At 30.5% G+C, this 10,878-nt stretch overlaps 2 protein-coding genes across 2 annotated transcripts; one reads left to right on the top strand and one right to left on the bottom strand.

Moving 5' to 3' along the window:
• Nucleotides 1-1,091: 1,091 nt before the first annotated feature.
• On the bottom strand, nucleotides 1,092-2,185 carry LOC105215801 (uncharacterized). The gene is made up of 2 exons (XM_011189925.3): nucleotides 1,744-2,185; nucleotides 1,092-1,682 (listed from the first exon to the last, which is right to left on the bottom strand). The coding sequence occupies exons 1-2, from the start codon at nucleotides 2,071-2,073 to the stop codon at nucleotides 1,248-1,250; spliced, it is 765 nt and encodes a 254-aa protein (XP_011188227.1). The 5' UTR covers nucleotides 2,074-2,185; the 3' UTR covers nucleotides 1,092-1,247.
• A 290-nt stretch (nucleotides 2,186-2,475) lies between these two features.
• Nucleotides 2,476-6,317, top strand: LOC105215802 (dual specificity mitogen-activated protein kinase kinase 4). The gene is made up of 6 exons (XM_011189926.3): nucleotides 2,476-3,020; nucleotides 3,082-3,339; nucleotides 3,456-4,045; nucleotides 4,122-4,262; nucleotides 4,605-4,690; nucleotides 4,799-6,317. Exons 1-6 carry the CDS (start codon nucleotides 2,990-2,992, stop codon nucleotides 4,971-4,973), a joined length of 1,281 nt encoding a protein of 426 aa, XP_011188228.1. The 5' UTR covers nucleotides 2,476-2,989; the 3' UTR covers nucleotides 4,974-6,317.
• Nucleotides 6,318-10,878: the final 4,561 nt, after the last annotated feature.

The raw sequence follows: 10,878 nt of genomic DNA, 5'->3' as shown, positions 1-10,878 counted from the left end.
CAATTATTATTAATAAAAATTATTTTAATAATTTTCATTTTTAAGATATTTTTCCAATGTTAAGGCACATCTAACAAAATTAAGTATTCAGCGGATATTGCATCCGTATAGTCCATTTGTGTAGAAGTGTCTAAAATTATATTTTCTGTTTTTATTATGCTTTGTGCAATTATTGTTACAGGTTCAATGTTATCTTCTAGTTCACTTTTGATTTCTGGTTCATTTACAACTTTCCTGGTAACAATTTTTTGGCATTCCTGAGTCTTATTTTTTAATTGAATATTCACTTTATTAATTCTTAATGTTTCTTGAATATCTCACTGTATATTTAATTTCTTCCACTATTCAAGCTTTTTTGCCAATCCTTTATTAATCTTACGCAGACACATATTTTCTTTACACATACGTATGCTGTCAATAAAGCAATCCATATATTCATTTAGACTTTTTAAAAGGCTATTAACAATTTACACACTTACATTTGTGCACGCAGTTCCTCCACTTCCTCATACACATAAATTGCATAGTGGAATTTATTTTCCACTTCCACTTCCTCCAGAGTTATGTCCTATATTATTGGCAATTTTATTTACTAGTACCTTTCTTTTCTTGGTCGTACTCCTTTATTAGATTCGTAACTACTTGTTTTTCTTCCCTTCTTTCATTGCGTTGCTGCCGTACAGATGATTCAATAGAGACTCGACGGACACTGCGCCGCGCTTTAATTTCAGGTGCTTTGCAAAACCTTAATGTATTATGAAAACTTTAGTACACTTTGCATTTTGCATTGATTAAAAATAAATACTTTTACACATTTTTATTGGACAAGATTTTCGAAGTCTTCATCTACAAAGTGAAAACAAAACCGTAGCGATAATTAAATGATTCTGGTAGCTGACAAAATGTAAGCGACTTTTTGGCAATGGCTGGGTTGGTTGGAAAAAGTTAGAAATTTCTCTTCGATGATTTATCTAAAGTATTATTAGTACAACCTTTCATTGAATATTTCATTTGTAAAATTAATATATTTTCCTTTTACACAAATACGTAATGACGTCATCCAGTAAATACAAACTATTTATAAGTAACAAATTGAAACTGTCTCTTATCTATTCTACGCAAGTTACAATAAATTATGTATCCAATACATTAGTATAATTGTGAAACTGATTCTAATATTAAATTGTAATCAGTAGAGAAATTTAAAAATAAATGTATTCTAATTTCTATAATTTATTTTGCACTAATTATTTTTCATAAATAATTTCCGAAGTGTCTCCCGTATCGGTAGCCATAATTGGAGAACGTGCCGATATCGTAACTGTTGTTGTTGTGCCAGGATTGTAGAGACCCATGTCCGCGTCGAATAAAATCTGTGCAATCTGATGTTCTATAACATTTTTGACATGATCACTATATTTTCGATGCTTTGTAGAAACATATTCTCCAAAAATATCACTAGCATCTCGTCGTTTGTATTCGTAAACAGCTCTGCTACTGCAGCACGAGTATTTCTCTGTCGCTATTTTTTTATCTGGTACAGAGGGCGACACTTCAAATGTTGTACTTCTTCGAGGACTGCCTTCCACATTTGGTCTCAAACGTTTAGACTTTAGAGCCTCGTAGTAGTCCTGACTGTGAGAACTGTCCTGATGTAGTATTTCATCCAAAGGATCATGGTGCTACAAAAGTAAATTTTAAATTATTAAGGATATACAGAGTAATATAGTTCTAAACTCATACAATATCGTTTAAGGGCCTCTTATCAAATGATCTGTTGGCCATGAAGCTCATGGCATTAAATGCAAACCATTTTGACATATAAACCTTGTCCGGATGCGAACCGCAGAGGGCCAATTCATATTTTTTACGCTCCCGCCGATAAGATGCGAGTAGCGATTCCATCTTTTTCTTTGTCTCAATGGCATTCCCTCCCAACTCATCGCTGATGTTGGTCCATGCTTTGTCTTTAAAGTTGCTTTTCTTATAGTTTCTATCCTGTGGGTCCCAGAGGCAACGATTGTTTTTAAAAAGTTCAATAAGTCGTAACAATTTTTCCGTTGGCCATTCCATTAGTGAAATACAAAAAATAAACTTGTTTGTAAATAAAGATAATGAAGAATTTTTCGTTCAGGTAATTCACTATTAAAATATGACGAACGAACAAAAACAGTTTCGCTATTACAAACTACTATTCACAATAGTTATTTTAGACATGATTAAAATGTTAAATTTCTTATGCGTATCGGATAACTCAACAGTTATTTATATTTTATATTTTATTTAAATTTAAATATTCTTATATATCTTATAGAGCAAATATCCCGAATTTCAAATGATTAAGACATTATACAATAATTAAAATTACCCAACATTTAAAACATTTCCGTGCAATTGGTACACCCTAGTTTAAAGCAAAAGTGTATCTGCTGTTGTTAATGCATTCGCTTTTTCACATGCAACTCTGCAATTGTTTGACATTTTCTTTCCAATCATTTTCAGTGGATTCATACAAAAGAACTTATAAACTTTTCGCTAAAGTTAAAAGTGCATATTTAATATTTTGTGCAGCAGTTTATTACATTTTTCTACACGCATTACGCGTGTTACATAAATGATATCCATTAGAAATTGTATCCTTAGTCAATCGTCAGCAATAAAAAATTGAGTCGTGGCCGAAATTGACAATTATATGACAGACAGTCATTCTCCTTGCTGCCGTTGTAATTGTACTTTATTGTTCCTTCGCTAGTTCTGTGTTTGTGGAAAAATCGACAAGGATCACCTGTACCTGCACCTGCAACGCGGTGCTGCATAAAAAGCGGTTTAATATTAACTTTAAATTATTAATTCTGTGGTCGAGACTGCTGCGAATTTTAAATAATCCACAAATACATTGCCAACAATAAGTTGTCAGCATTATTAGTGAGAGGAGTTGTTTTTAATTAAATATACTACATCCTAATAGTACTTTAAGCAGAAAACTCAAATGGCCGAACGTCCAAGTAATCTTTTTGCGGGTAAATACAGAATATCTAATTATTTAATTTAAATTATAACTATATTCCATTATAATTAAAGCTGGAAGTAGCCGTCCGCGCAATCCGCCAAGTGAATTGAATTTGGGAAGTTTTAATGGTCGTCAACCGCCCTCATTCTCATCAACTTCATCCGGTTCAGCATCGTCCAATTTGTCTACATCGTCTGCCTCCAGTTCCTCTTCACACAATTTAGTGCAACGCTTCTGTGCACCATCAGCACCAGCACCAGCACCTGCACCTGCACCTGCAACAGTAGTGGCACCGGTAGCACCGCCAGTTGCAACAACAAACCATCAAGGTAAATATTATATATATAATTACACATTTTTAAAATACGCTTATAATTAAAACTTTGAATAGCTTTACAATACAAAATTACACAATAAAAATAAACATATTATTGCCAATTTACAGAACGCACCCGTGAACGCATAAAGCAACAAGCCTGTGGTAAGCTGCTCATCGATGAAGAATGCTATCATTTCACATCGGATGACTTAACTGATCTTGGTGAAATTGGGCGTGGTGCTTTTGGCACTGTAAACAAGATGATATTCAAAGTAGGCAAGGTAATGGCTGTGAAACGTATACGATCCACTGTCGATGAGAAAGAACAAAAACAATTGTTAATGGATTTGGAAGTGGTAATGAATTCAAATGAATGCCCCTATATAGTGCAGTTTTATGGTGCGCTCTTTAAAGAAGGTGATTGTTGGATATGCATGGAATTAATGGATACCTCGCTGGATAAATTTTATAAATACATTTACGAACGTAAACAGCAACGTATACCAGAGTCGATATTAGCTAAAATTACTGTGGCCACTGTGCAAGCATTGAATTACTTAAAAGAAGAGTTATCGATTATTCATCGTGATGTGAAACCCAGCAACATTTTGTTGCATCGTCGTGGCGATATCAAGCTGTGTGATTTCGGCATTTGTGGCAAATTAGTGGACTCGATTGCGGAGACCAAAGATGCTGGTTGTAGGCCATATATGGCGGTATGTTTGTATTAACAGTAAAATATTTCTAAAAAAGAAAGATTTTGAATTTGTTTATAATAATTTGATTTTGTAGCCTGAACGCATTGATCCAGAGCGTGCTAAGGGTTACGATGTACGTAGCGATGTATGGTCTTTGGGTATAACGTTGATGGAAGTCGCAACCGGTCTGTTTCCCTATCCGAAATGGGATTCAGTTTTCGAGCAGTTGTATCAAGTGAGTATATATAACTAAGTCCTTTGATTTTGGTTAAGTAAAATTGCTAAAGAGAGCTACCGAGGTTGTTGTTGTTAAAACAGCATAAAAAATACCCAAACTTGTTTTGGGAGTTGATGGTGTGTTGGCACCACTTCCTTTGATTAATTATAAATCAAACGATGTGAGAGTGAAATGTACAGTAATAGTGAGGATTAAGTGAAAATGTAAACAGAATTGGATTTTAACCGTCCAAAGGCTATTTTTCGACAAACTAGCATTAATAGTTGGAAAATTGACTATATCATAATTGATTAATTCATAAGAGAAATTTCTTAAAAAATCTTTTTGTTTAATTTGCAGGTTGTAAAAGGTGATCCTCCACGCTTACAAACTTCCTACAATGGCATGGAGTTCTCACAAGAATTTGTAGATTTTGTAAATACATGGTAAGTTAATAAATTTTTCCACTATATTCTAGTACATGTTATTTTTCTCCAAATTTAAAAGAACTAATTGTTATTATATTTATATATAACAACTTCCTACTTAAATAGTTTGAACAAAGATGAGAGAGAACGTCCCAAGTACGGCCCATTGCTGGAAATGCCTTTTATATTGCGTGGCCAGCGCAGTCACACTGATGTTGCTGTCTATGTAACGGACATTTTGGAGAAGATGGTCAAAGATGGTATAACCGAATTCACAACAAATCAACCGGCTGAAAGTTAATGGGCATTCCCGCTTAAATAGTAAACGCCATTTGCCGTTTTAGCAATGCAGAGCAGTGGAAGTGTGAAATTTTGATAGGCGAGTAGCGATAGTAGCAGAATGGTATGCAAATTGTGTGTGCGTGATTAATTGTTGCAACAGTTCCGGTTAGCTGTTGAGTTGCTAAAACAAAATTAAAAGATATACAATAATCAAAAAAAAAAAACAAAAAAGTGCGAAAATTCGAAACAAAAAGGTGAAAACAAAAAAAAAAAAAAAAATAAAACATATTATTTAGTGGAAAGTCAAACATAAAATAATAGCGATAAGCAAAAAACTTAGCGGTTTGCATAAATGTTAGTCATAAATATTTTGTTGATTAGAATAGTAAGCAGAACGCGTTTATTTTTTTAGCAAAACAAAAATAATATTTTTGTATGCAATTAAGTTCATATTAGCACTTTTGCATTGTTATTGTCTTACGTTTGCTGTTCACACTTGTGTTGTAAATGTAACGCTTTTCTATAGTCAACATATTTTGCGCCTTCGATTTGACAAATACAAATAAAAAAAATTATTAATAATAATAAATTAAATTAAACAAAAAACTATAAAAAAGCTAAAAGTATTTCCAACAAATACTTAAATTGCATTTTATATAAAAATATTAATAATCATATACACTAAATATAAAACATAAAAATCCAAAAAAACAACACTTACATACATACCCACACGCAAGCAACAAAGTATTTTAAATATAATAAAATAATTGTTTAATAATTTGGGTAGAACTCATAAAAAATATTAAGAAAGCAAAACTAAAAAACAAAATCACTGAATATTGTAAAAGCAAATAACAAATTTAACAATTAAGTAGTATAGCGATAATGAAATGTGAGATGTGAAAAATGTGAAGTGCATTGGAAGCATACATACATATATACATACATAATTATAAAATTACAAAAAAAAAAAAAAACAAAAAAATAAATAAAATTCTACTTTAAAGTGAAAATATGCCGTAAAAATTACATAACTAATTTAAGCCAGTGTGAAATGTTCAATCATAAGCAATAATTGCGCGCTATTTTTTTAAGGGCATGCATAAATATAAGATAACGTAGATAACCCAACAAAGCAGCAGCAAATCAGCCATATAATTACATACTACAAGCCAATTTAGAAACACACAGCACGTAATATTTCTTTTAACATGCAAAAACAAAAAAAAAACAAAAGAAAATCGCAAATAGTAAATATAAGTTATAGATTTCACATAAAAAATAAGTTAACCTAAAAAATTTAGTTAAAATTAGTAGTGGCTTGAGAATATACATACCAATAAAGATACATACATACATACTTACATGTGGTAATTACAGTAGGATACCCCAAATAGTAGCACATATACAAAATTTATTAAAAAAAAAATAAAAAAATAAATAAAATACAATAAATAAAAGTAAACATCAATGAACTTTACAATTTTTGGTTCGCCAATTGAGCTAGACGCATTGGATGTCGTACAAAATGTGTTTTTTATTGTTTTCTAATTAAGCAGCGATTTGCGGTCTAAAGTGATTTTAATTAGGTGAATTTCACGCATTAATTGCGATTTGTTGCATGTAATATATTTACAAATATTTCTATGTATATGTATTATATGAAAAAAAACAACAACAACAACAACAAAGAAACAGGTAAACAAAAACGCATAACACCACTGATATTTGCAATATATTTACCGTTAATTAGTGTGATCAAAACCCTTAAAGCATAATTTGATATGCAATTCAATTTAGTAAAGTATAATAATAAAAAAAACAAAAATAAAAAAGAAATACATAATTATTGAATTATAAATCTTTACTGTGCCTACAATTACGAATATTGTCCACACACAGAAAAAAATTAAAACAAACAAATAAAATTAAATAAATAAATGGTATAAAATATATGAAATTATAAAAGAATAATAAAAACAAAAAATAAAAATTAATATTTACAAAACAAAATAGTGAATTAAGCATATAAAATACAAAAAAAAAAGAATTAAAGCATTTTGCTATTAAAAAATTAAGAATAAATTTATTGCATATTTCTTAAATTAAAAGATAAAAAAAAATAAAGCAATAAACAAAAGAAGTATCTCACTGGCGAAATTAAAAAAAAAAAACAAACAATATAGAAATGATTAAATATCAAAAAACATGCGTTTACAGCAATTTATTATTAAACGAAAATTAATAGTATAAATTACTAAAATAAGTAAAAAGAAAGAGTAAATTATATAATAAAATAATATATGTGAAAATAAAACAAATGAAGACAAAATTTCTCTAGCAATTAAAAATAAATAATTAAAATTCAAAATATATAATTAAAATTATCGCAATGCAATAAATTTATATAAAACAAAAAAAATCACAACAGATAAAACAGTTAAATATTGAAAAATTTGTGTTCAAATATTAAACATTGAACATAATTAACAAAAATATAAATAAAAACAACAAGTAACCATTTTGCAATAACTATAAATAAGAGCTTGCAGCATTTTATTACTTATCAAGCAAATAATAATAATCAAAAACAAATAAATTAAATACAGTGGAACTTCTCTAACTAGAATCATCATAATGCACAGAAAAAACTTCGAGTTAGAGAGACTTAGAGTTATAGAATTTTCATTAAAAAAATATAATTTTTCAAAAAGCAGTAAAATATAGATTTATACACAGTTTCATTTATTTAATTCGCAAAAAGTTTTATGTTCATACGTTAAAACATGTATTCTGAATTTTTTTTGTTACAGTTTGCAATTGTTTGGCTCTTGACGTTTGTATTCCATGCCCTTGTTACATGATTTATGCAATTCATAATTGTAATACACTACTGAAATTCCAATTCCAAATTTTTGGGAAAATTTCAACAGGCCGTAACTTCGAAAGAAATGGTCGTACAAGAAATCGATACAGAAGAAAATTATAGCTCCAAGTGTCTAGTTTTTGGATTATAACTTTAAAAATTTTAACCTCTGCGGTTTTTGAGTAATCGTAGAAAAACCAGCAACAAAAAAATTTTCAAAATTTTTGAAATCTTTTTTTTGATCTCAGGGCGTGAAAAAGCACAACCTTTTGAGAATGCAAATATTATTGCTCGAAACTTCCCCAATCGCAGACAACTTGTTCCTTAACTTGTTTTTTTTTTTGTTTTAAATTTAAGATTTTTCTGGAGCAAAAATGTGGAAAAAGCTAGAAAAATGATTTTTTTTCTAATTTTTTTAAATTATGAGGTTTTCAGAGCAAAAAACGTGATCCTTTAATTTTTTCAAAAATTTGATCGAGTGAAACAAAAAAACGGCTGGCTGAATTAATTTGATTTTTTTTTAGGGTTTTTTTGGACATATTAAACTGTAGAAGGCACACTTAACATTAGTGGTTTCCTCAATATTTTCGATCTAGCGCACGATTTTCCAAAAAACCACCAAGAGCCCTTTTTTTGTTACATTTTCAAATTCATGTGACAATAAGAAAAACAAAATTTTTCGGAAAAGCAATGGCTAGTCGTTAATGAGAATTCATTCAAGTTCTTGAAACCCACCATTAACTTTCTGTGCGATCATTGGTTGCTGAGATATCGATAATCAAAGACAGAAAGATCCTTTTCCATTTTTAGACCGATATCTCGACGAGAGGTGGACGTATCGAGATGTTCAAAAAACCAAATTAAAGCTAAATGAACAAAGTATCCGATCCTTATAGTGGTTAAGCTAAACAAACTTTTTTCACGCCCGTAGACCAAAAAAATAACTAAAAAAATTTTGAAAATTTTTTTGTTGCTGGTTTTTCTACTATTACTCAAAAACCGCAGAGGTAGGTTTAAAGTTATAATCCAAAAACTAGACACTTGGAGCTATAATTTCCTTCTGTATCGATTTCTTGTACGACCATTTCTTTCGAAGTTACGGCCTGTTGAAATTTGCCCAAAAAATTTGGAATTTATTTTTGATCACTTAATTTTTTCCGTAGTGTATAATACTTTTTGTTCGCCTCCATAAGATATAGGGGGACTCTTCTATAATTCTACCTCGATAGAAAAATTTAAAAATTTTGTATAATGCCCTGACCAAAAAGTTAAATTTATGGAAGGAAATTTGTATGAAAGTTGCCTTCTATTACCACTTCAAAACTTCGAGTTATGGAGAACTTCGAGTTATAGAAATTCGAGTTATAGAAATTCGAGTTAGGGAAGGAAATTTGGCTTCTGAACGCTATTGCCAATTCAAGTGTTCGAGTTATGGAGATCTTCGAGTTATGGAAGTTCCACTGTACATATTTTGTGAAAACCGTCGAAAAAAATATAAAGAATCAATAAATAAAAAATAAAAAAAAGATGAGAAATAAAATTACCAACTAAATAGTTTATAACATTTTTGCCAGTTTTTATTTGATTTTGTACTTAAACTACTGTTAAGCTTGAAAAAAAATCTATATTTATTTTATTTTTTAATACAGTTTTCGAAATATTCCAAAGTAGCCATAATAAACACTATTAAAAAACAACAACAAAAACTGAATGAAACAACTAAAAAAGCACCGTCACTTGCACCGTTACCGTCACAACAGCTCACCGTCGTGCATGCAACACATGAATGTGTCTGTCTACGATAAATATAATAATAAAATATATGTATATACCAAGCTACATGCATACATACATACAAACATATGTATGTATGTGCGAGTAAGCATAATTAAAGCCTAAATAATGCCACAAATGCAATCAGCGTCCACTTTTTGAAATGCCTATTAAGCGTAAAAAATAATTTAAATAAAAAATATATACATAAAATACCTACCATGTGTATGTGTATGTTTACAGGTAAATTTACTTTGCTAAAACACTATTTGCATATTTTTACACGTATAAAAAAATACTTGGATACTATTTAATAAGCTAATGAGCGTTGCATAAATAGCTTTATCATAGAAGAAATAATACAAAACAACAACAACAATATTTAATAGAAATACAAAAACCAAAAATTTAGCTTTTAAAGTCAGCGCATAAAATAGGGGAGCGCCTACAAGTATGCTTTTTATAATTAAACATTTCAAAAACACAAATACAACAAGTAATAAAATTACATTGCAAAATAAAAGTAAAATAAAAAAACACGAAGCAACATTATTGAAATAAATTTCATAAATATGAAGAACATGTTGTAACGGGTGATTTTTTTGAGGTTAGGATTTTCATGCATTAGTATTTGACAGATCACGTGGGATTTCAGACATGGTGTCAAAGAGAAAGATGCTCAGTATGCTTTGACATTTCATCATGAATAGACTTACTAACGAGCAACGCTTGCAAATCATTGAATTTTATTACCAAAATCAGTGTTCGGTTCGAAATGTGAAATCCGCTTTTTTATCGACAAATTTTGTTCAGCGATGAGGCTCATTTCTGGTTGAATGGCTACGTAAATAAGCAAAATTGCCGCATTTGGGGTGAAGAGCAACCAGAAGCCGTTCAAGAACTGCCCATGCATCCCGAAAAATGCACTGTTTGGTGTGGTTTGTACGCTGGTGGAATCATTGGACCGTATTTTTTCAAAGATGCTGTTGGACGCAACGTTACGGTGAATGGCGATCGCTATCGTTCGATGCTAACAAACTTTTTGTTGCCAAAAATGGAAGAACTGAACTTGGTTGACATGTGGTTTCAACAAGATGGCGCTACATGCCACACAGCTCGCGATTCTATGGCCATTTTGAGGGAAAACTTCGGAGAACAATTCATCTCAAGAAATGGACCCGTAAGTTGGCCACCAAGATCATGCGATTTAACGCCTTTAGACTATTTTTTGTGGGGCTACGTCAAGTCTAAAGTCTACAGAAATAAGCCAGCAACTATTCCA

This window comes from Zeugodacus cucurbitae, chromosome 2 (assembly GCF_028554725.1).
Source record: "Zeugodacus cucurbitae isolate PBARC_wt_2022May chromosome 2, idZeuCucr1.2, whole genome shotgun sequence".
Classification (NCBI taxonomy): domain Eukaryota; kingdom Metazoa; phylum Arthropoda; class Insecta; order Diptera; family Tephritidae; genus Zeugodacus; species Zeugodacus cucurbitae.
The sequence above is the reverse complement of the archived record's forward strand: the minus strand, read 5'-3'. Positions and strand labels throughout refer to the sequence as shown.